At 36.5% G+C, this 26,442-nt stretch overlaps 2 protein-coding genes across 4 annotated transcripts in view; one reads left to right on the forward strand and one right to left on the reverse strand.

Annotated features, from left to right (window-relative positions):
• The window catches only part of LOC148909161 (uncharacterized), a 16,591-nt gene extending 2,869 nt beyond the window's left edge, over positions 1 to 13,722 (reverse strand). The window contains exons 1-7 of one of the 3 annotated variants that reach the window (XM_089033892.1): positions 13,623 to 13,722; positions 8,960 to 9,172; positions 7,742 to 7,984; positions 6,810 to 7,052; positions 4,716 to 6,286; positions 4,446 to 4,524; positions 2,314 to 3,377 (exon numbers count right to left, since the gene is read on the reverse strand). In XM_089033892.1, coding sequence (XP_088890018.1) covers positions 2,314 to 3,377; positions 4,446 to 4,524; positions 4,716 to 6,286; positions 6,810 to 7,052; positions 7,742 to 7,984; positions 8,960 to 9,152 — 3,393 coding nt within the window. In that variant the 5' untranslated portion in view covers positions 9,153 to 9,172; positions 13,623 to 13,722. Of the gene's footprint in view, positions 1 to 599; positions 3,378 to 4,445; positions 4,525 to 4,715; positions 6,287 to 6,809; positions 7,053 to 7,741; positions 7,985 to 8,959; positions 9,173 to 13,622 lie in introns of those variants that run through there. The other 2 variants (XM_089033893.1, XM_089033891.1) reach the window with 2 other exon arrangements.
• A 316-nt stretch (positions 13,723 to 14,038) lies between these two features.
• Positions 14,039 to 26,442, forward strand: part of LOC148909162 (protein mono-ADP-ribosyltransferase PARP14-like) — a 29,538-nt gene continuing 17,134 nt past the window's right edge. The window contains exons 1-7 of the mRNA XM_089034268.1: positions 14,039 to 14,241; positions 16,119 to 16,252; positions 16,630 to 16,783; positions 19,461 to 19,751; positions 20,219 to 20,461; positions 20,853 to 21,086; positions 23,521 to 25,907. Coding sequence (XP_088890394.1) covers positions 14,076 to 14,241; positions 16,119 to 16,252; positions 16,630 to 16,783; positions 19,461 to 19,751; positions 20,219 to 20,461; positions 20,853 to 21,086; positions 23,521 to 25,907 — 3,609 coding nt within the window. The 5' untranslated portion in view covers positions 14,039 to 14,075. The remainder of the gene's footprint in view (positions 14,242 to 16,118; positions 16,253 to 16,629; positions 16,784 to 19,460; positions 19,752 to 20,218; positions 20,462 to 20,852; positions 21,087 to 23,520; positions 25,908 to 26,442) is intronic.

Below are 26,442 nucleotides of genomic sequence, written 5' to 3' on the forward strand. Positions count from 1 at the left end.
TTTGGTACTCCAAAATTTGGAAGGTTATTGTCGTTGTCGTTTTGGTTTTCGTTGTCACAAAAAATTGGCAGGAATTTTTTCAATGAAAACCTTCGGAAAAATAACTCCCTTGAAATATTCTTCATTTCAAAATATTTTTGTCTTAATAATATGTGCATTAGAAGGAAAGAGGACAGGACACTTAAAAATTGTATGATTTCAGAAGTTTGATTTTTTCGAGTTAAGGGATTAAGCTACCCATTTAATTTAAATTCACGACATTGACTATTTTTCAAAAACTGCGACGCTTCAGCTTTCCCATTGTGGGGTTGCCTCAGTAGTGCGCACGCGGGCGCTGTTATCGCGGTTGTGATCAGATCATTGTCAGTATAGGTATCACTATCATTATTGATATATCATTAACACTTTGATCATGCAATTATCATGAAGGAAATTTAAATAGCTTTAGGAAAACAAAGTGGAAGGGGAAAAACATGTCCTGGGGGAGGAAGGGGGGGGGGGGGGGGGGGGTGCAGTTCTTCTTTTTTTTAAACAGTAGTGGTCATGGCGGAAATCTTATCTTATTATCTTGACTTGGAATAAAAAATAATGAAAGTCGATTATTTTCCCCATTTTATTTTCACTTTTCACATTAATCTAACTGCGGTTGCCTGTGCTTATACATGTGACATGTTCTTCGCAATTTGTAATGCGAAGCAGTCATTGCGTTTTGAACTAGCTTGAATAGCCATGCGTCTAGTCTAACATTTCAGAAACAAAAAATATAATAACTACCCGTTGCATATTGCAAGTGAAGTGTTGCAGCTTCGTGGTGTGCATGTTACGCCACAGAAGCCATGGTGGTTGACGATAACAAAGTATTCCTCGTTAGATTCTCTTGTTAGATCAACCAACATGGCGGCTGTTTCATTGTTATGATTTATATCGCAAAGGATTTGGTCCTACCCCAGGAATATGCGTGGAATGGCATCTGATTGGAGCTGCTGGGTATAATTTATGGCATTACATGCATGTTCGTGCATGTATCTACATGATATGGTTAGCTTTTTACATAATAATACTGAAAAAGTAGTCAGTATAGCTGTATCTGATCTAATATTATCAACAACAAAAAAAAATTAATTTTACAGTTCCGTTCAGTGACCATGAATAATAGTTCCAAGCTGAGGCTGGAGTTGCCGCGCATGATAAAAAGTATAGTTTTGCTATGCGCGGAAAATCCAGCCCCGACTTAGAACTATTATTCGTGATCACTGAACGGAACTGTAAAAAGGAGTATTGGAATAGAAAAGAAACCATTCATTGTATATTTAAATCTCCAAGATTAGTGTTGCTGCGCATGCTCGCCTAGTGACTCTCAGGAATTATAGACTGCCGTCAATCAATCACGTTGACGTCATTTACACGCGTGTGCGATTCAAAAGGCGCCAAAACTTGTCGATTGTTTACAAATATTATGATCCACCCTGACCGGGCCGATCCAAATACGTGTAAATGACGTCAAAGTGTTAGATTGACGGCAGTCTATTGCATATTTTACCACAATTGTAAATTTTCTCGCGCGCTGATTGGTTAAAAAACGTCGTAAATAAGAGGCCATACCAACAAATGGCGTCATGCAAGATTTCGTGCAGTCTATTTCCTAGAGTTTTGTGAGTTTTGTAGTAAAAAACAAATTTACGATGGTTTAGTGTGGTATGTCCTCTTATTTACCACGATATGACGCCAAACGTTGGTCAAAATTAGTTATGGACCCACTCGGCTTACGCCTCGTGAGTCCATAACATTTTGACCAACTTTTGACGTTATATCGTGGTAAATAAGAGGACCATCGTAAATTTGTTAAGTGCACGTCGCGATTTTTGTCTGGGGTGGCCGCGTAGCAATACAAACGACGGTAATTTCAGTATAAGCTACGCTTTAAAAAGTAATGGTCTGAATATCCCGACAAACCTACGTTAGCCGAAACCATGTAGATCACTAATCAATATTTTACCCCCCACATTTCAGACATGTATAAATTCGTTAATGACGGTTGCACACGAGAAGACAAAGAATATGGAGAACAAGAATTAAAAGAATTTCACTAGGTCTGAAATGAAAAACAACAACAACAACAACAACAACATTCCATCCAAAGTAAAGTGGTCTATTTTGACTGCATGCATTGCAAGTGTTTCAGTCCTTTTCTTACTCTTGCGTTGAGCACAACAGATTAAACAACACATTTTGATTGACCCTAAATAAACGATCAACTTTTTCCTTAGCTTTGTCGACCTCTTCCTTGATACCAACTATCCACAATGTACTTACTACTGGTTCTTCCCTTACTTCTAACAGCATCGACTGTTGGATGGAATGCTTAAGGTGTTTCCATTTCTCAGAATGAATGAGTTGCTTTTGATGATCATCAATAGGGATGCTTTGTTCTGATGTCAAATCTTTGATGAGATCAACCGCCTTTTTTGCATCTCTTCGATCAACCGCTGTCACCACAAGCTGCTTGTCAAAATTCGAATCACAATTTACAACGGCATCGATGCATTCTTTTTTAAACTTTGTTGCCATGTATGTTTTTCCTGCTTGAGAACCAACAATACCAGCTATGGATTTAGGTAGTTCAACATCCACTTCCTTTATTTCGGAAAGAATTTGCCAGGCGGTAAGGTTTCCTTCTCTCACCACGGTATCTGGTCCCCTGAAGTTAATGGTTCCGTCCGTATTCGAAAATTTCACTTCAAGATCTTTAAACCTTGCTTGTAGATCTTCAACAAATCCACTGGAATTCAACAACTCGAGTTGTGCTTCTGTAACAGGAATGCTTTTAGTCGTTTTGTTTTTCTCGAATTCTATTTTCTTTTGAATCTCAGAGTTTAAATCATTCAGCCGCTCTGCTAATACAGACACGTTGGATTTCTTGCCTGTCAGGGTGAAAGAACGTTCTTTCTCTTTGCATGTGATAGCCACCTGGTCTCTAAAAGATGCACATTTTTGTTTTACCTTTTCACATATCTCTTTCCAGACCTCTTCTGACACGGTGATTATTTTTGTCACAAACTGGTTGATGTAGGCTACAACAGCTATACAGGAATTTTCCCATGTCATCTTGTCTATATTAGGGTTGGAAAAATCAAGAACAACCTCACCTGAACCTTGCTGCCATGTGCACTTTAGTTGGCTTTCATGCAAAAGCTGATCAATTTCTTGACGGAAGAATTTGTTTATGAATTCCATCGCATATGGATGCATGTGCAAGACCCTCCCTTTTCCCCCGCGTCTGGGGACGGCTAAGGAATCACCAAGAAAAATGTAATAAGGAAGCACTTTGACGTTTGATCCATTCATTGTGTGGCTTGGCTTTATTATACTGTTTACGACTGAAACAATAAAAGCAATAAAACATTATTACACCAACTAATATCAATTTCGCTCCTTATAATACACTCAACAAAACTACTCGATTTTGATTGGACATGAAGATCAGTACAATTAAATCCCAAATTGTACTTTGTAGAGTCCCAATTAAATCCCTCAATTTTGTTGAGTGCATAATAAACAAAAAATCGCACAATGTTCTGGTACAATTCTGAATTTATAGATACTCGTGATGTTTTGAAAGTTCTAAATATAAATTGCGAATAAGCCCTTTCATAGTTTAAGAAACGATTCCACTGCGCATGCGATTTTATCCCGAATTTCTAAACTTCTTTTGTTTAATTAAGAACAAAAGAAGGTTTAGACAAAAGAAGGTGAGAAATTCGGGATAAAATCGCATGCGCAGTGGAATCGATTCTTAAACTATGAAAAGGCTTATTGTACTCGAGATCGTGCGATTTCCCATACTTAAATCAGTTCCTCGATCACCAAAATAATTATATTATTTTGAATTCACTGTAAATATATCGGCCGAGAGAACTCAATTCAAGTTGAAAATTGACAAATTTACAGAGGTTTGTATGTCTGGGCCGGTATAGCGTCATACCTCCAGACATACAAACGTCTGGTAAATTTGTTAATTTTCAGTTTAGGCTTTCTCGGTTGATATAACACCTGAAACAATCAATCTTCGTAGGGTTACTAAAGTAAAGGTGATCTTTCCAGTGCTGGTATTGGTTTTTAAATTTAACTTATTTCATAATTCGGTCGCCATTTTGGCAAAGGGTCTATTGCATAGGGAAAATCAGATCAAGAGCACAGTGCAAGAAATCACTAGAAAAATATGATTTGATTAATATAGAGCAAAACGTTCATATAAGGGGCTTTCCTTGCACTTTTGGTTGTGAGGGATGGCTGTGTAGCTAGTCTGCACCTATTTAAAAAAGCCGAAAAATTTGGCACGCTCTTAATAACTTGTCCTATTTTGTTTGTTCGATAAACGGTCGAAGCGGGCGACCAATCAAGCTACTTGATCGTTGCTTTTATCAGTATTCAATTAATTTTAATACCTTGCTTTCTCTCTATGAAAGAAGTTATGTCTTTTTCCACACTTTGCATTGTTATGTCATCTACAGCAAACACTCGCACCTTAAACGAATCAACAAGAAATGATTTAGCCAAATATGATTTAACCAGGTTATAATTAAAATAAACAAAAAAGGTTAACGGATATATTCAAGAAATGGGGATCCAGCTAAATATCACATGATACATTTTGAAATGAACCAAAGAGAACAATTAAAAATTGGGTAGATATTATATGACAATGGAACAGTTACCGTGAGTTTGGTGGCCTCTTTATTAGGACCACGCCTTTCTACGAAGAGTTCATCCACTCTTGGCTCATCGAATCGTTCCAAAACACAGTTGCGCTTACTCGCAACTCCATCAAGGAACTCCAGCCAGTTCTTTTCTTCATCCTCTTCTCTCGTTTCTTCTGAATCTATTGCAAAAATGCGGCCCTTAATGTTATTTACCAACAAGTTAACTTGTGCAATGGCCTGCGTGATACCCTCTTTCGTACCAGACACCACAACTGTGCCATCGATTTCAACGCTTATCTTCGTTACTTTAACTGATTGCTTCCTTAGGGATTCTTCGATCTTCTTAATTGAAGCCAGTTCATATTTAAAAAGGAACTTCCCACGACCAGTTTCCACGTCAATTACATGGTCTGATATTACATTATCTTGGAAAAAGCTCTCAAGATTTATTTTAGCCTTGGGAACCTCTTCCTTGATACCAGCTATCCACACTGTGCTTGTTGCTAGTTCTTCATTAACTTGTAACAGCATCGACTGTTGGATAGAACGCTTGAGTTCTCGCCAGTTGTCAGACTCAACCAATTGTTTTTGATCTGTATCAAGAGGAATGCTTTCTTCTGCTATAGCATTATTGATAAAGTCCACTGCCTTGTCAATATGATACCGATCCATTGCTGTGACCACAAGGTGTCTGTCAGACGTGCTGTCAAAACTAATAATTGCTTCAATGCTTTTATTCTTGAAACTTGTGGTGATGAATGCTTTTCCTTTTTTAGAGCACATAAAACCGACCACATATTTGGAAAATTTCGTTTCACTTTCTTTAACTCTGGAAAGTGTTTGCCAGACAAAGGCAGCACATTCATTCACGTCTTTTTCAAGCCCTCGTAGTTGAATTACTTGATCATTGGAATCACTTATCACAGTCACTTCAAGGCCTTTGTGTCTTGTCTTTAGTCCATCAACATATCCACTAGAAATCAGCAAGTCCATTTGCACGTCAGAAAGTTCGATTTTGTTCGAAATTTTACTTTTTTCAATCATTATTTGCTCCTCAACCCGACACACTAAATCTTGCAACTGCTTCGCTAGGCCACATACATCGCTCCTCTTTCCTCTCAATACTATTGAATTTTCCTTCTTTTTGAAATCAAATACATGTAGTATGCTTATTTGATTTTCAAATTCAGCACACGTGTTTTTTGCCTCACTGGACAATTGCTCCCAGATTTCTTGAGATATAGTAGTCTTTTCTTCCACAATCTGGTTAATGTAGGCTACAACAGCTTCACAGGAATTCTCCCATGTCTTCTTGTCCACCTTAGGTTCATCACAACCAAGAACAATCTCTCCTGGACCTTCTTGCCACGTGTACTTTACTCGACTTTCCTGCAGAAGCTGGTCAAATTCATGGATGAGGAAATCCTTGATGAACATCATGGTTTTTGGGTCTACTTTGACAACAGTGTATTTTTCTGCGCCCGCGGGGTTGGTCAGTGTTGTTTCACCAAGGAAAGGGTAGTAACGCCTGACAGTTACATGTACATCGTCTACTACGTGATCTTGCTTTATTACGGAATCAAGGACTGAAAATAGAATGAGTTCTATTATCTGGGGCGTAATACACCTTTTGCTGTTCATTAACAGAAAATGTACATTCATTTGTGCCAATAGTTGTATCAATAACGTGTAATGTACTTTCATCAACACCACAAGTAACATCATTAGCGCGGATCAACTTTCAATAACGATAATTGAATATGCGTGTACATTCATAGGCATCAATGGACAATCAATAGCGCGTTCGTACATTCATATGCGCGGATTGTATTTTCTTGTGCGCGAAATGTTTTAGGGGAACTTATTTGATTGGTTTGTGAGGAGCATCTTTCTTATGCAACTATGGAACTAACAAAGAAATCTTTGAATCTATATAAACAATTTAGTAAATTCAGTTGAAGTTTGGTAAAATTTTCAATGCGCTTTTTTCAAAGATTTTCTAGGCAGTGTTTTCTCTAACTCTTTATCTATTTCTTTTGCCCTCCCTTTTCGGCACAAGTAAATAAGTAAAAACAAGCATTGCATTGCTAGCCATTGTTGCATACCAACCTTCTGGATCTTCAAATGATATAAGCATTCTTCTCCTGGAAGCATCGATGTCTTCGAACTGGTAACTTCTCACGTCTCCTCCACCATTTCTTCTATTTCTGAAGTAGTATAAAATGGCATCTCTGGTTGTTTTGGGAGCAAGTCCAGACACCTCGATACAGTCACATATCTTGACTTCTTCAATTCTTAGGAAGTTGTCATCGAGGGAATTGTTCTTACACATCTTTTGCACTTTGTGGAAGTCTGCAATTTTTTTGAGTATTTTAATTATCTCTTTAGACAGTGAATGAATGAATGTTCATGAATTAATTGCAATAATACATCCATTCATATATTCATTTATCCATTCATTCATCTGACTTAATTAAAACAATATATCTAAGCTACATTCCATAATTTTAAAAAAACATTTATTAATTTTCCTGACGAATGTTAGCATTTGATTTTGTTTTGTTCTTATAGTATATTTATGTTATATCAGCTGGAATCCATTTAGACTAGTTATGCGGAATTGGATGCTAATGTTTATAAATAATGATTATAAGTGCCACTTTGATCAAACTTCTGGACTGAAAGATCATTGATAGTAAAGTGAAATGACACTTTCGTTTTTAAAATATTCTTTCCTTCAAAAGATATTGGAGTATCAAAAATGGCAACCATTTTTCCTTATGATGTCGTATTCTCAAAATTCAAAGGAAATCAAACAAATTTGGGGCTGTTTTAGGTTACAGAATAGACGCCACCTTAGAAATATGTGCACTACGAAACAGCCGTCCCACAAGGTGTACTGCAATATCAACTCGACCCAGTTTATTCCCTCAACCTCGTAAAGGTTAATAAGCAGGATGACGATAAGCCCCGCGGAGCCTTGGCTGCTTAAACTCAACGAATGTGTTTATCCTCCTCTTTTTAAGAATTTTAAAACTCACCGATCGTTTCTTTAAAGGAAACCAAACAATCAGAATTACTACCAAAGAGCATGCTTTCAACTTCACCACCGCTGACTACCTCTAAGAATGACTTGAGCCCGTCCTTTGTAGTCTTATCGTTTAGACCCAATGCATGTAGTCTTTTTTGGTCTACTGGGAGCTCTTTTGGAAGTTTTTTCAAAGCCGTCGTCAACTTGGCACCATCCAGCTCTAGGTTGTCATTTCGTACGACTGTCTCAGCATCTGATTTTCATATTAGTGAATAAACAAACAAACAAATAAATAAACGAAGAAATGAATTAATGGAAGAATGAACGAACGAAAGAACGAAAGAGTGGATTGATGGAGTGATGGATGGATGGATAAATGGATGGATCGATGGATGGTCAATGACAATGACAATGACAATAATTTATTCAGTACTATAATTTGCAGACTAAATGTTTACATAAGGTAATATAAAAAAATTATTCTGAAATAAACATGAGGCTAAGCTGCCGGTCAGTTAGCTAATTATAGTTAAAATTATATAAATATTACAATAAGTAGATAATAACAATATGTAAGAAAGTTACAATATATACAGATAACAAATTCACAATGAAATAATAATATGAAGGAAAGTTGAAAATAATTTTAAATAATAATGTTTAGTTGTAGATTTTGAAAAAAATTTATAAAAAAAACAACAACAAAAAAAAACAATAAATAAGAAGGAAAATATGAACTGAATGCCAATAAAGAAATATAGGGAAAATTATAAAATTCAAGGAAAATAAAGTGCATAATATTTAGGTGAGTAAATAGATGATATTACATGGGCGCGCGGAGATACCAATTTTATCTTCTTCGAGTGTTGAAAAGATCTCTCACAAGTGAGAGATTTTCAACACGAGAAGATAAAATTCCTACCTCCAAGGGGCAATGTAATATTCTGTTTATTATATAATTATTAATGAAGTATGTTTTGGCTTTTTCAGGCAATTCTTTCCGTGTATTTTTGAATAGCCATCGCAATGGTGTTATTTTCACGTGTGAGGATATCATTGGTAATTATATAATAAATAGAGGATATTACATGGGCGCACGGAGATACGAAATTTATCTTCGAGTGTTGAAAAAATCTCTCACAAGTGAGAGATTTTCAACACGAGAAGATAATTTTCGTATAAAAACTGGTATAAAAAGAGGTATAAAAACTGAGAAGATGAGACTCGCCTTGATTAGACCAAAATATAATTTCTGCGAAGCCCTCATCTTTGTTTAGTTGAATATCCTTGATCTCTCCTCCTCCAGATCTTCGAGTGTTCTCAAAAAAGTTAAGCAGTGCATCCTTCGTGGTTTTGTCTGAAAATCCAGTTACTTTAACCAAAAAACTTGGTTCTTCGTCAACATCAGATTCTTCCTCCATTTTGCCTTCAGTTTAGAAAACTATAAAAGAAATATCCCAGCATTAACAATATAGTTGGTCAGCCGGGAAGAGGAATCGAGTGTTTTCCCTTAAATCTCAACATATGATTGGAGCCTTATTCTTCTTTCGCAGTTGGGTAGTCACAAATAATCAAATGCTATAATTGGGGGATTTTTGACACCTTTCATGACATTTTAAATTTTAGTTCAATACCAATAAAAATATAATATAGGGTACATGACCGAAATTAGCAAATTGGGAAAGTATGAAGTGTTTTTGCAAAGAGCACGAGCTTACGGGCGACCAAGATGTGTCTTATCTTACAAGGCATGTCTGTAAGCAGCTTATTTTAGCTGAGAAAATTCAAAACGGTAAATAAAGGTCATTGTATTGTAAGGTATGGTAGGGGGCGTAATCTGTTTCCCACCAACATGCATTTACTTGTTAAAATTAAAGGTGCTCAAGAAGCGCATGTGGTTAGTCCAAAGAAGTAAAATGAACGGTATGAGGACAAGATAGATACTACTGGCCTCCCAAAGTCATTAATAATTCATGAGTTCAACCATGTGATCAGAACGGACCAAGGAAACGAACCTGTAAAATCCAGAAAGGGTATTCCCCATGAACTTTGAAATTTGTGTCAAAAGTGAAACGTAAATCCATGAGAAATTATGATGATCAGAAGGGCCTAAGGCAGTTTTTATAACTTTCAATTTTTGTACATTTTCGATTATTTTACTTAGAATTTTTGGTTTTATTAGTGTTGGAGGTTTTTAATGCCATATCGAAAATTCGAACCAATTGTTTTATAAAAAAACTTTTGCAATACTCAGGCGTTTACATTTGAATAAACACTGCTGCTCGTTTTTATATGTAGTAGAGTGTACGCACTAAACCCGTGAAACAAATACTAACTCTTAGTACTAAATGGTGATAACTAAACAATAGAAAACAAAGGATTCTGTATGAAATAGTACTAATTAGTACTAATTAATGTTCACGGATTTAGTGCGTACACTCTACACGAGAGTGCTGAACGACTGTTTTCATTGATCTTTGTTGTTCAGTTTCAAATCTGCTGTATATATAGCAAGAATCTCACATCACTGATTGCAAAGAAATAGAAATAGTTTTAAGACAATGTTGATCATTATCAACCACAATAAAATCATATTAGATTATTGCAAAGATATGGTTTTTCTATTATTCTAAGAATGAATTTGAAAATCCCATGAGCAAAAGGCAGAATTATCTTAAAATTGATCCGATGTATCATCGGAAGAGATTCAAGATACATTCCGCAGTGGGTCTGATTTGATTGATGGATTGCAAGCATTCCCAAGAGAGTCCAAAGACAAAAGCATGGCGGCCATTGTGGTGCCGTTAACAATGGGTGCTAATGAGAAATCTTTTGTTAAATGGCACCGACATGGCCGCGATGACGTAACGTGCAATCGAAGAATTCACAACCGACAATGCGTTTTTTTTGTTTGTTTGTTTGTTGCCGTTTGTTTATATTAAATTCCCTGAAGGGCTGATTATTTCCCGTAAATTACGGTCTCATTTATCCTCCAATTTAGAGGTTCAATATAGTTTTCAATATCATTTTTTAAATAGTTTTCAGTATATGAGTAAGGAGTTTGTTTTGTGTGAGACTATCTTGTCGAGATAGGATTGTTGTAAGCTCTTACTTCAGGGTCCCCTATACCCCCTAGCAAAATGCATTCACGTAAAATTATTTGGCCAATTCTCTCACGTAAAATTCTGAAATCGCATTGCCATTCACGCAAAAATCGAAGTGATCACGTTTCACGTAAAATTATTTTTTCGAATCACGGAAAATACACCAAAATCTTTGTTACATTCTAAGTTCATGGAAAAACGTTTCACGCATTATAATAACAGATTTATCTAGGAATATCAAGTATAATAATGGAATTATTTTAAATGATGTTTGCAATCCTTTTTCGAATCAGTCCAGACTACAAGAAGCGCTTAATATACCGTAATAGTTAGACTAGTTTGATTCCATTAGCTGTAGCCAGTTATCGTTTTTTGGTGAAAGTTTGGACTGCCGGGCATTTAGTAAATAATTTTAGACCGCGACCGACTGCCGGGCATTTAGACACTGCGTTAAAATATTGCTCTGTTGGTTGTAATGCTCCTCCCCGAGCGAGTTGTCTTCAAAAAATTCAGCATCTGGTCATCTTCTTCCGTGTCATCACTCAATTAAAGTTGTCAAATGCCCTTTTCAAAAGCCAATCAGGTCATGTGTGCGGGAAAGCATCACAAAAGAACGGAAATATTGAATAGTGACCGTAACTTAAGTGACAGCCAGAGTACAATAAGAATAGTATTGAATTGTCATCGCCAAAATCAGCAAACGGATGTCACGCAAAATAAAGACATTCCCGAATCACGCAAAATAATTTTTTCCATTCCCGAATCACGCATAAAGGGAAGGATGGATTCACGCGGACACAAAAAGATTGAATCCCGAATCACGTATAAAAAAATGCTCAATTCCCGTTTTCCGCAAAAAAATTAGGCCAATCCCGAATCCCGCAAAAGGTATAGGGGACCCTATTACTTGGGCCAGGACTTGATTAATAAGACGGCAGAAAATTTGCTGTAACAACTGGAGCCACGAGGAAAAGAAATTATTATGGTTTATATGATGATTTAATCCACGAGTGAAAATTGCATACCATTGGTTACGAAGTTTATCGGAATTTATCGTATTGAACATGACCTGGACAGATGACAGGAAACATGATTTGTGGCACGTTCGCTACATGTGCAGAATCTTTCGATAATTAACCCCAGGGGGAAGGGGTAGTGCCCCACAGCAGCAAGGCACAAATTGGTCAGCCGTTTTTTTCCAATTTCGCTGTCAAGATCGGCCATGAAAACTGTCATCCCACTGTTTAGAGATGTATAATGAAAGCTTTAACAGTCAAATGAACTGATAAATTCAGTAAATTAAAAACTTACAGCATAAAATGCAAAAAATGATTCGCCCTACCAGGGGATGGGAAGTGGTTCACGCTATGCGATAGCAATATGGTTAGCCGTCTATCGACGGACTAACCACAAAAATTGGATTACCTTCAGCGAATTCGAATAAGTAGCTCTTAGGGTGTAGTCTTCATTATTTACAGGTTGGGGTGCTATTTGGATTTCCAGGGGGGGGGGGGCATATTTTTTTATCCAAACATTTAGGGGGTCAACAAAAATATAGCTTCAATGCACTTTACTTTCTCGCAAAGTACATTCGGTTTTCAATCATTTGGTTAAATGATAAAATATTTGTGGAAAAAAAAAAAAAAAAAAAAAAAAAAACCTACATATATAGATCCGTCATTTTGACCTTGAAGCTAGTTGTGAAGTCTATACGAAGGAATATTTGGAGTTTGACCGAGGCCATTGCGTTTACAGTGTAAAATTCAAATTTTGTTCTTTGTAACAACGAAATGACTAATGTACACTCGGTTTATAAAATACTGTAATTTATTAAAGATTTGGGTGGGAAATTCAACCTGTTTGCAAGTTCCATAGAGTGGGGAATTTGGGTCCGTGTAACACTCCACAAAGAGCTTTTCAATTTAGTGGCGTGAATTGGACATATGAAATTTGCCTGATTTTTGAATTTTCATTTTTTATGATCATGTCAAAATTCCAATATTATCTCATCAATGTCAATTTTCAATTTTCGAATTCAAAAATTAAAAATCAAAATATATATTTGAAATGACTTTTCGATATTTTGATTTTGTCCTCTGAAAACGAACTTTGGAAAAATATCCTGTAGACAGGGGAGGGTGAAGATTAGGCGGACTGAGGGTAGGTGGGTCCACTAACAACAACAACAATAATAAAAAACATAGAGGGAGGGGAGGCACCAAGAACCCACCTACTGACCGGACTTTTACGGCACGAGGTTTCTAGTTCGTAATCGTATCATCCCGGCTTCCACTTTGTAAAAAAAGGCGCGAGATTGAAGTATTATTACTTGTGTTGATTTGAACGACATGGCTTCAAACAGAAGTGTTTTAGATCCTTATTAGCACGAAATCAAAAATAAGATACATATTCAAAAACTATATAAGCTTATGTACAAGGAATTGAATCTGTACTATATAGTTCTCAATATTCTCTTATTTTTGACTTCGGATAACTGACGCTCCTAACGTCGAAACGTCGTCTACATATCGCTTAACTTCGCAATAAACTGCTTTAACAAACATTTTCTCATTCGAAATTACAATTCTCCTTTCATATTTTGTCTAAAGCGACCAAATTTTGGTCCGAGTCTTATTGTCGCAAGCTTAATTCTGATCGTAGAATTGATTTCGGTCAAACCTTATATAACGAATAAAGCTCGCATGTTAATTTCGCCAACTCGACGTATACTTTAACTAGCCAAATTTTGAGGTCGATAGAGTAAAACTAAGTCCTCGATTATCTTACCTTTGAATTACCCAGAGTTTGGTGTTCTTAGCTTCAGCATAAGTATGATACTCGAGTAGGTGTTTTCCCGGAAAAAAGTTCCCTGCTGCTTCAAGGAAATAACGGAACTTGAATACTTGATTTCCAAGAAAACATGTCACACAATCCCGCGTTGACGTTTTGACCGTTACCAAATTCTTACCAAGCTTAAAAAAATAAAGAACTACGGATTTATTCACGCTATTTCAAATAAAAATTCAGTTTGTTCATATTTCTGCGCAATTTGGCTTTCTTGGTAAGGAATTATTAAAGAATTTCAGGACTAGTGAATAATAATTAGGGGAATTTACCTTCGAAGCGTGACGTCTGACATCATATAATTTCCCCGAGACAGATTTCCAAGAAATAGATTTCACGGGATTGTGGGACATATTTAGATATCAGTTCCACGATACCTTCGATTTTTACTCAGAAATGTCTGGGTGTAGCATTCGTGTTCTTAGTGTGCCAAAGGAGTTGTCTAAATCCGACTTGGAGATCTATTTTCAAAGCAGAAAGAAATCTAATGGTGGAGATATAGACAAGATTGAGGTTGACAGAGACCGAGGCGAAGCAAGGATCGTATTCAAGGAATCTTCAGGTATAATTCATCATCTTTATTTGGAATTCAAAGGCTTATTTCAGCACAATAGAAGACTTGCATTTATATTCGAACAGAAAATAAGTGCTAAAGTCTCTTTTAACTCTTAATACGAGGCATCACGATGAGCATAATAGGAATGAAGCTGAGTAATCATTTCCATCTTTTCCGGCTCCTCGTCCACACGTCTATATATAAGGAATATGCAAAAAACACATTTTGACTTTCTTCTAGCGAGAAATATCTACCTTAATTACTTGTATTGAATTCATTTCAAATATCGGTTCGAATTAGCTCGGTTCTCTAGGGGAAGACTGTATAAATCATAATAAAAGAGTCGAAAGTGAAGGTGTTTGTCAATGAACTAATGAACACGCTCTCCAAACGTTTGGGAAATTCCCTCGGCTTCTTAGTTTAATAGTGGTCTACGTATACACATAGTAAATAGAGGGGACGACTCTATTAACTATGGTATACAAGAGCGTTCCATAATCATATTCGAGTTTACTGGCTCATGTAATTATTGATATTATATTCAGTAATCTACTGAAGCTGGGCATAGTTAACTATGAGCTGGGATTGTGCTTCTAAAAGTCCTATCCTTTTCGATAACCTAAAGAAAACGATACGGTTTAAGGTGGCTGGACCCCCTCACGCTTGACCGCTACCTTCCACTTTTGGAACGCTGGTGCATAAACGTGTTTTATCCGATTGCAAATCTTTTTTACACTAAAATGCTTCGTACCACATAATTATATACGAGATGCCTCCATTTGTAGGGATTTTTGAAAAAATCTATCAAGCTAATTATGAGATATTTGAGATTATTTAAATATAGTGCATAATCTACTTCAAAACTAAACAATGGATTTCATACGGCCGAAATTAATATTTTAGAGCTATATATTCACAAAAGTCATTGTATGTCAACTGTATTTCTCGTTCGCTTTAGATCGCTTTAAATGAGTTAAATAGTCTTGCAATTTTGTGTAATATTAGTTTAAGTTCTAATTTGTATCCTGACGTAGTTTTGAGAGAAATGATCAGCGAATTTTAGAATAATGGAAGATCTAGTAAGATTGACTAGAAAACTGCGATGAAAAGTGCGCATCAAATGTTTACCCCGTCTTCTGCACTATACGTTTTCACAAAATCGCATAAGTCGATTACCTTCAAAATGTTCCTTTTAAAACTAGATACAGAGTAAAACTAAATGAGCAATAACTTTTGTGAATATATAGCTCTGAAATATTAATTTCGGCCGTATGAAATCCATTGTTTAGTTTTGAAGTAGATTATGCACTATATTTAAATAATCTCAAATATCTCATAATTAGCTTGATAGATTTTTTCAAAAATCCCTACAAATGGAGGCATCTAGTATATAATTATGTGGTACGAAGCATTTTAGTGTTGAACGCTCTGCAAGGCTAAAATTATTTTCTGAACGAAAACAAATATTTTATCATAATCACGTGTTATGACGTCCGATCTCATTGAAAATTGCATCAAACATTAATTCAATCTTTATGTGACTTATGTGCAAAAAAGATTTGCAATCGGATAAAACACGTTTATGCACCAGCGTTCCAAAAGTGGAAGGTAGCGGTCAAGCGTGAGGGGGTCCAGCCACCTTAATGAACTTGGATGTCTAGAAATAGCGTGACTATGCGTGACAATTATTTTCCCCTGTGTGATCCCGTTTCAGAAGTAAACAACTTTGCCACCTCGTAAAAAAAGAGTCATTGAAGAATTCCAGCTTTTGTCAAAAAGTACTTTAAACATCAGTGTTTTGTTTCGTTTGCTTGTGTGCTGATGTATATTATCATATCTCTTAATGTGTCTAATTTATTTCTCATTTGTTTATCCCCTTCAAGCTGCTGAGAGGGTCCTTGCTAAAGGAATATACGAATATAAAGGAGCTCGTTTAACTGTAGCGCAAGAAATGCAGTCTAGAGAAGATAGAACAAGTGAAAGACCCGGCGATGAAGCAGAGCTAGAAGATTCTGAGGTAATAACGGCCGACTTTACACAATGACAAAATATATAAAGGCAAGACAACATACATTTTATCCTTTCCTCTCTTTACATCTTGATACTACGAGAATCAGAGTGCTACGAGAAAGTCTGGCGAAAGATCTTGGTCTCTGTGCAAAGGAAATAGCGGATCACTGACGTCATCAGCTTTAACAAGTACTGCACGAAACGATTGAAATTTCATGTGGTTTGAAATCGAGGTCTTAGGAGAACTTAAATTGCTATATAATTTTCAATGAAGTATGTTGTTTAGTAGAGTTGAGGAAAATTTTGGTACTGAAATATTGGTATTTCCAAAAAAATAATAAACGGCAATGATTATTATCATTATTATTATTATTATTATTTTAGTGTGCTTCCGTTCTGGTCATCGGTCTATCTAGTAAAACTACAAAAGACGCCATACAAATGTACTTCGAAAATTCTCGTCGGTCTCATGGTGGTGACGTCAGAAATGTCGAACTCAATGATAATCAAGCTGTCGTTACATTCCAATCCCCAAATGGTAAGTGGACTGATGTTATTAGCCATTCCAAGACTGAGGGGGAGGGGGGAAGGGGGGGGGGGGGGCGACTGGGTCTAGCTTCATTGCATTGCATCGTGGGACTGATTTAGGGTACATATTCATATTCAAAAGAATATCAGTTTTAACCTCAACTACAAGACCGTGAATGAGATGCCGAGAAGTTATTTGTTGTATTTTTTTCAAAAAAAAACTTTATCTTGAGGATGGTGGGTACAGTTCGCGACCCATTTTTATTTAAATGAAACTGTGTCAGTTATTTAGAGTACCCAAGGGGCTATATAAAAACGTAAAAAATATTTGGGGGTCCCCACGCATCCAAGAGATATAATTGTCATTAAAGACCCGATGACGTGAGCGCATTTTGAAGCACTTCAAAAAATCGCATATCCCTTGTGTTTGGCTTAAGTACATCGAAATTTTGTCTAAAATAATCTTAAACATAAATATTTTTCATATTACAGTCAAAGAAGCTCACGCGTTGACCCCTAGAGTCGATTAATGATTTGAATTTTCGAATTTTGATTTCATTATTCAGTTGAAATTTACAACGTCAAAAACAAAGATATGAAAATTCCAATCAACTTTAAATTCAATATACGACATGTTGATTGGTTAATCAATGCTAACACAGCCGGAATACCGAGAAAACATGGCGGCCAGAAATAGTCTTGGCCGTGTTTATGTGCCGGGAAGGCCTTTACCTGATATTATTCGACAGGGAATTGTTCATCTCAGCAATAGCGGATTGTCCAATAAAGCAATTTCGCGACAACTGAAAATTTCTAGTTGGGGAGTCCAGAAAATACTTCAACATTATCGACGACATGGAACTGTATCTCCATTTCGCTCAAGGCTGGAGCGTTCCCTACAAAATTAGAGACTTTTAGATTGACTTTTTTTCTCCCCGCAAACGGCAAACGTGACCACGTTTTCATCGTTTTCCTGTATTTAAGTTAACCTCTTGCAAACTTAACTTGTTAACTTTCTTACCAAAGACAAATATTCTTTTGTTTTTCTACTACTTAAACTTTTTTGCGATTCTTTCTCAGCTATTTGAAACAATTTTTCACTGGTCAACTGACGTTTCACGTTTGCCGTGAACGTAAATCTAAAACTTCATATTATTGATGATATCCTCCAAGTAATTGAGGCATGGAAATTACAAAACCTAGTGTGTATGTTTATGAAATAAGAGAGGGACTTCTGCTGGAAAGTATCTGTTATTTAGATGATTTACCTTCTTCATCACGAGTCGAATAATGAACTGAATTTTCATTTGAATATTGCAATATTGCATTATTGCGTATAAATGGAATAATTGACTAATGATTTCATTAATCGAATCTAGGGGTCAACGCTTGAGCTTGTTTGACTGTAATAAAAAGATTAAAGTACATTTTTTATCTCCTTTTGCGCAAAAGTAGGTGAAATCCCAATTTTGGACAAAAACAGAAAATCAAAAAAGAAACCACCCAAAAACTATTTTTATTTTTGAAATAGCACATTCAAAATTATCTTAAGTGTTTACAAAACATACCAAGAAAATAAAAAAACTGGGGTCGCCATGCGTTTTTTGGAGTTATAATTTTTTGAATATCGGATTTCAAGCTTTTTTCCAGCGATGGTTACAAATTTCCTCCACCCCTCCCCTGAGAGACGTGGTTTAGCATTGCATTATGGGATGGTAAACATGGCGGACTACTGCAAGAACTACTGGATCAAGAATACGGTCACTAAATTGTTCTAGAGAATGCAATAAGAAAACCTTGTAGGGATAACTGAGAATTGAATAAAGCCTCAAGATTGTCATAGAAGAAACTAAGTGGTTTATAGCTAGTTTAGAATTCCACATTCGCATTGAATGTAAAACAAACTACCAAGTCCAAACTTTTTTCCGTCGATCATCATTTCATGAAGTTTAAGTGCCTCTTTACATTCGCTACACCCACTTTTTATCTGCTCCATCAGGTAATCTAACTCAATAATTCGCCTTCCTTCAATTAATATTTTGTGTTTGTTTTCAAGTTTCTCCGCCGCTTGATCTTTTTCTTTTTCGTCTAGTTTTTGTCGCTTCACCGGTACTCTATTTCTGACAAATCTACCATCCAGTCGTCGTTTTCTCCTTTTCACAACTTTCACTTTTATTTTCACAGTACTATTAAACTATCCCATACAGACACCCATGAAAAAATTTCTATTAAAAGACAAAAAAAAAAAAAAAAAAAAAAAAAGATGACAACAATGATCACGCATTTATTTCGTTTTGTTGTTGTCCTTATTTTTGAAAATATTGGAGTCCCTGTGGATTACGTAATGTGCGCAGTAAAAGTGTGCGCTGACATCTGTACCCACCATCCTTAAGACTAAATAAAGTGGGGTTCACTGACTTTTTTTAGAGCTATAAGAACTTGGAGTGAAAAACGTGTTTTCTTGATATTTGGCTCATGAAAGCATTCAAATGACGTGCTGCGCGCGAACAATGCCCGCGAGAACGTCCTTAATTGTGGAATATGAAATTAGTTTCTTTTATTTTTAATGATTGATATCAGTAATTTATTGTTAATGGCTATTTAACTACTAATTTTCTTAGGCATTATGTGCAGCTTCAAGAAGTTATTTCGTAGTCAAAAGACTTGTTATTTGTATTTGCTTTTAGTCGCCAAGAAAGTATTGGAGTGGGGAAAACACACTTTAGACGGATGTCCACTGACCGTAACCAAACCACTCCAGCCAAAGGAAACTCCTTCTTTGGACGAAGAAGAAGACTCCGAACAACCTGTACAGCGATCTAGAGTAGTTAGAGTTATAGGGATTTCGGACAAAACGACCAAAGACGCGTTGTTGAATTTTTTTGAGAATACCCGACGGTCTGGAGGAGGAGAGATAGAGGATATTCAACATGTTCCAGACGAGAGATTGGCTGACATCACATTTTACTCTCCTGACGGTATTGCTTCGTTTGTTTGTTTCTTGATTTTGTTTGTTTTTGATTATATTTTGTCATTGTTTTTCTGTTCTTTTTGTTTTGTTTTTGTTTTTGTCATCCTATTGCTGTCATCTTGATTGAATTTAACAAAACAGTTTTTGATTTGGTTTCTTTTACTTCATAAACCAACATGGTGACCAAGTTATGTACGTTTGTACTATACTTGTCGCGACATAAATTTTAATTGGCAAAGTTTGGTTTATAAATTACATGATAGAAGAAACATGTTAAGTTTTGATAAATGTTTAGCTTGTTATTTAGTATTGATTGCATGCATAAGCTTCAAATTTCTCATTTGTTTTTGTGTTATTCGTATGCCCTTTTCAGTTCCCCTCCATCTTTTGCGCGTCTCCTACCCGAAGTTACTAATTATAGCTATTATTCTCTGCAAAGAGTACATTTGTAACAGCTTTTTTCTTCTGTTATAGATGCGGAGCGAGTGTCTCGAAAAGAAAGCCTCGAGCTTGACGGCTCAAAGCTTACGGTGACATTGAAAGAAATTCCTAAAGAAATCCCAAAAGACCCAAACAAGCTTCAAGTAATGGGAATAAGCGAAAAAACAACCAAGGACGGGCTCGAATCATTTATGGAAGTGGTCAGCGGAGTGGAAGTACAGAGCATCTTCTTTGGAAGTAATTCTAATGCAATGGTTACTTTTAAGGAGCCACCTGGTAAGTTGTACTCCGTACCAACGTTGACTTGGCGCACTAAATATTATCTGTGCTGTTCATAATTTTGTATTTTCGAACTGTTATAAGGCTCATTTAATAGCCTCAGGGTTAAATTTATTTGACTAACTGCATGGGAAAGTTAACCCAGTTCTATACTGGTAATCCATAACCCATCCATTCAACCATCCAACGATCCAGTGTGTTTTATGTCCTTTACAGAAAATGTCTTTTATTTTCGATCATAATGAATAATGACCAGGCTTTCAGCCGCAGGTAGTGATTATTTATGGAATCTTAAACCTAATTTTGCGGCGTAATCAAAAAACTAATCTTCAACCACTTTTACTTATTTCTTGACAATGGTATTCATCGCTGTACTTGTCTCATACAGATATATCCAAAGTCCAGAAGAAGTGTAGCACGAGAGCACTTGACGGCAGCCACCTCAAGATCGATCATGCTAACATATGTGACTGTATCGAGGTGACAGGACTCACTCAAAACACAACCAGGGACACCGTGTTATATTACTTTGACAATCCAAGGAATGGTGGCGGTGAAGTGGAAAACGTAGAAATGGATTCAGACAACACAAGAGCTCTGGTTTTTTTTAAAGAACCACCAGGTTGGTGCTAGTGTTGCTATTTCTGCGTGCTCACGTGCATGATTACTGGGATACTTTCTGTCTTCTCCACGACAAAATGGAAAAGTTGCGCAATAGTACCCAGAGGTTTTCAGGAACTTACCCAAGAGACCATTCAATAGTCCAATCAATTATCATGTACCAGATGTCAATCAATGTCACTATGTTGTCAAGTGATTATGAGAGGGTGGAGATAGCAGATAACGTGGCACAGGCTTATGTCTACGCATGCTCTATTTTTTTGACTGCTGTTATTCAAGACAGCCGAACTAGAAATATTAATTTATCAATTTTGTAAACAAGGATTTCACGGCAAAAAGATACCAATGGTTTCAAAGCGATTATTTCTAAGAATTTTCTATGAACTTCATATGCAATAGCTTGTTTTGGTTTACTCTTCATCATTCATCTACTCGAGCAGTATTTTCTGCACGAACGAGCGAAGACCGATATGGAGAACAGGGTTTAAAAAGTCAGAATTTATACGATAAGCGATACTGCAAATTAATTCAGCATGACAATATAGATATTCTAATAGCCTACATTTATGTATTTATATTAACTGTTTTGGCTTCAATGTCTACCCACAAAGAAACATGAGTTACATAGCACTATTTATCTTAAGATTCTATTTGATTTAAGAAGCAAAATAAATTATTTGCTAAGCACATTCCAGGGTTTGATCTTTGCCGTTCGAAGCGTTATGATCTCCTTTAATTTTTCTTCAAAAAAATGGTGATTCATTAAAAAATATCGATAAATTATAAAATTATAAAATGTATAGCAACTATGAGAGATGTCTGGAGCAAATGTTAGCCCGTATTTACGTTTTAAATGAAGCATTTTGATTTTAAAGCGAGCTATACAATGCCCTTGCAAATGTGCACGTTTCTGCTCGGACAAAAACCTAATTACGTATGCCAAAATCCGGACCAGAACTGGAATTGCAGTTCCAGATTGAGTTCCAGTTGAACTACTTTATCAGTATTTTTGGAAGCTCAACCAACTAAATACTCCATGCATGTTGAAACCAGGTCCTACACTCCCCTTCCAGGTATCCCAGTCAACGCTGCCTACAGCGTCTAGTTTTTTTTTGTTTTTTTTAGATTGCAAATATCGTAAATTTTCCTTTAGGATTTCATTACTTTCGATCAAGTGACATTTGGAAATTGTATAGTTTACATAAAAGAGTACTCACACGAGTTTTATATTAGTTTATTTATAGATCCTTTCACGGTTTCCGACGCCATATTGTTTGGGGGGCAAATTTACTAAGAAGCGTAGGGAAAGAGATACGTTTTTCGCAATATTTCCATTCTGAGGTTACCCTGCGAGCAGAGTCTCCTTTACCTAACCCCGAGAGAGAGAACGGAAAGAGTCTTCTTTCCTTTCTCTCACTCGGGGGAAGGTAAATTTTCGAGACCAAACTTTTTCTTTAGATGGAGAATCCTCTGTTCAATGTTTTGTGTGGTGTTTTTGAGCCGATGAAGCCACCATAACACTGGTTCTCAGAGGGACGGAGGCTTGCTTTGGGGTTTGCGACCAAAACTCGTTTATGCTGGTTCAATTAGACCGTAAAAAAATCTTGCCTCGACGAAAAACGTATCTCTTCTATCAGCATTACAAAATATTCTATTTTAGTCAAACCGAATCCACGGACTTTCTTCTATCTTACAATGACTAAATCCCAAATAGTCTTCTACTCTATTCAAAGTATCCAATGTGCCCAGCAAATTTGACAAGTTTTACCGTGTCAAAACCTGTTGATATTGGACCCATATAGCTTCCTCTTTTGTCGGACTTCGGAAGTTTGATTGACGGAAGCAAACACCGCTAAAACTAGTTCGGTATTAGAGACTTATTAGAGTTCGCACGTTTATGAAAATTGCAGTAAATCACGAAAATACATATCTGAAATAAGGGTACTTTCGTATTTGAAAAATTCAATACATCCTATCCGATCCAACTTTTCTTCTTCTTTTTTTGACCAAATTAAATAGGTTTTTCACCTCACTGTTTGATGTTTGATATTATGCGCAAATTTTAGTGATTATGCCTTTAGTAATGACTTTAAGTAACTATAATCCCCAAGTAAAACAATGATGATGTTTTATACGGGATGTTTTACTGCCCAAGAAATGTTTGGTATATTTAATGATACCTTATTCCAATATGCATTAACATATTGGGAGTATAACCCTTAATTTCTCCAAGGTGCATCACTCAAATCATATAAAGATATTTTGTTATTTAACTATTCAATTCAGGTAGAATCAGGAGTTTATGAGACACTTTAAAAGCACTCTTGTGTAAAGGGGAATACAAAGGGGAATATAAATAAAGATCTTGAAGTTTCTCAACTATTTTTATTGTACACAGTGGTTGATTGGTTATTTTGTATTTTGACTCGTTTCAGTTATAAACACTGTTGTTCAAGGCAATCACACGATAAATGGCGCAAAGCTGAAAGTGGTTCCGTTTTATCCCTTTCTTGGTGAGTCATCAGCCGACCCTGGAGGAGGAAAAAAGGAAATAGTTAAGAAAGTAGATCCAGAGGCGATGGCATTCATTAACAAATGCGAGAATCCGAAACTAGAATTCGACCAGCTTCTGCAGGAAAATCAAGCAAAGTACACGTGGCAGGAAGGTTCAGGGGAGATTGTTTTGGGCTGTGCAGACCCCAAGATGGACAAGAAGACATGGGAGAACTCTTGTGAAGCTGTTTTTGCCTACATCAACCAGATTGTGACAGAAAAGGTCACCGTTTCACAAGAAGCCTGGAAGGATACATGTAAAAAGGCAAAAGAAAAATGTGCATCTTTTAAAACACGATTGGATGTAATATGCAAGGAAAAAGAACATTCATTTACACTCACAGGCAAGCAGGTCGACGTATCTGAGTTAGCAGAACATTTGAACGATTTAAATACTGAAATACAAAGCAAAATAGAATTCGAGAAAAACAAAACGACTAAAAGCATTACTGTTACAGAAGCACAACTCAAGTTGTTGAATTCCAGTGGATTTGTTGAAGATCTACAAGCAAGGTTTAAAGATCTTGAAGTGAAATTTTCGAAGAAGGACGGAACCATTAACTTCAGGGGACCAGATACCGTGGTGAGAGAAGGAAACCTTATGGTCTGGCAAACTCTTTCCAAAGTAAAGGAAGCGGATGTTGAACTACCTAAATCCATAGTTGGTATTGTTGGTTCTCAAGCAGGAAAAACATACATGGCAACAAAGTTTAAAAAAGAACACATCGATGCCGTTGTAAATTGTGATTCGAATTTTGACAACCAGCTTGTGGTGACAGCAGTTGATCGAAGAGATGCAAAAAAGGCGGTTGATCTCATCAAAGATTTGACATCAGAACAAAGCATCCCTATTGATGATCATCAAAAGCAACTCATTCATTCTGAGAAATGGAAACACCTTAAGCATTCCATCCAACAGTCGATGCTGTTAGAAGTAAGGGAAGAACCAGCAGCAAGTACGTTGTGGATAGCTGGTATCAAGGAAGAAGTAGACAAAGCTAAAGAAAAAATGGATGACTTTTTTGAAGATAACATTATTCTGGATAAAATCATTGATGCTGAAATTGGCCGTGTCAAGTTTATTTTTAAATACAAAATAGATGAAATACAAAGTATGGAAAAGTCGTTAACCAACCAGTCCGTGAAGATCAATAAAACTGAGGAAGAAGACGGAATGAGTGCAGTTGTAGTGTCTGGTACCAGAGATGGGATCCAGAAGGCTGTTCCAAACGTTCAAAAACTAATCGATGAGATAAAGGATCGTAAAGTAGATTTGGACCAACCAGGAATGAAAAGTTTTTTTAGCGAAAGAAAGGGGATCACTCAGTTATCAGTTGTGGAAAATGAACATAACTGCATAATAGAACGATGCACGCCAACAATTGATACCAAACAAAGTTTTTCTAATACTTTTCATGGAAACAAGAGCTTGTCAAAACTTATTTGTAGCTTCGTTACACCTGAAGGAAAGACAATCTTACTGTACAAGGGAGATCTAACCGAACACAAAGTCGATGTCATGGTCAATGCTGCCAACGAGAGTCTAAAGCACATCGGTGGACTTGCAAAGAGTATTCTAGTTAAAGGTGGGCAAGAAATCCAGGATGAGTGCGATGAATATGTTTTGATAAATGGCAATCTCTTAGATGGAGAGGTTTTTGTGTCCAAACCCGGGAATTTGCCTTGCAAACGTCTTGTACATGCTGTGGGACCTAGATGGGGTTCAAATTTGGGATATTACAATACGAGAACTCATGATAAAGGGAAAAAAGCCCTTATACTTGGCCAGACTGTGTACAATTCATTGGAAAAAGCGGAAATGTTTTCAAGTATCGCTATTCCAGCAATAAGCGCTGGCATCTTTGGATGCCCTGTTGAAGTTTGTGCCAAAACATTGATAGAAAGTGCACTGGAATACTCAGAAGAAAATTCTCACTCAAGGTTGTCTGAGATTCATTTCGTCGACATGAATGATTCTGTCATTAAAGCCTTTCACGATGAGATGAAATCAAGATTTGGTAAAGAACATGCTTTTACAGATGGTGCAGCTGCTAAGCTTGAAGCAAAAACTGGGGAAGGAGCAAAAGGAAGAGGAAAGGGAAGGAGACGCACAAAAGAAAAAGAACGAATGATTGAGCCTATTAGAGATGAGCCTGCCGCCACATCCTTAGATTCAGAGACTGCATCGGTTTACGAAGACCCAAATTCTCTTACGACAGCACAAGGGATGAAAATGTTGGTCGTTGTTGGCGATCTTGCAAAAGAAGAAGTATGTAAATGTGATCAATTGCTCAACGTTTATTCAGCTCTTCAATAAATTTACAATTACTCCTAACAAAAGCTCAATTTAGTGCAATTGCAAATGAATACAAGTTATCGATTTCAAACCAACCTCATCGTTATTATTCACTTCTGAAGCCTAAACTTTAACAGTCTGAAAAACTAACATTATATAATGAATGATACTAATCAACTTTTTTCGAGGATAGCACCTTGTTCAATACGAAGGACATATGTTAAACTTGTCACCCTCCAAGTTGAACGACTCGAAATGTGACGAAATTTGCATTTTACTTACCGAGTGCAGATAACTTTTAGAGCAAAGGTGATATATTCTAATTCTAATATATTCTAATGACTATGAGCGTTGTTCTGGCTGTAGTTTGAACTTATAAAGCCGTTCACAACTTAGTGATGCAACCTAGCTATCTGGTAGCAATACTCCTTTCTCAAAAAAAATATTATGCTGAGCTCGAGGTGTTGGCGAAATAATCCGCAATTTTGTGCTAGGCTATTTGCACGCT

This window comes from Actinia tenebrosa, unplaced genomic scaffold (genome assembly GCF_029948245.1).
Source record: "Actinia tenebrosa isolate PJP-AT-01 unplaced genomic scaffold, QUT_ActTen_1.0 PGA_scaffold2__45_contigs__length_23673736, whole genome shotgun sequence".
In the NCBI taxonomy this organism is placed as follows: domain Eukaryota; kingdom Metazoa; phylum Cnidaria; class Anthozoa; order Actiniaria; family Actiniidae; genus Actinia; species Actinia tenebrosa.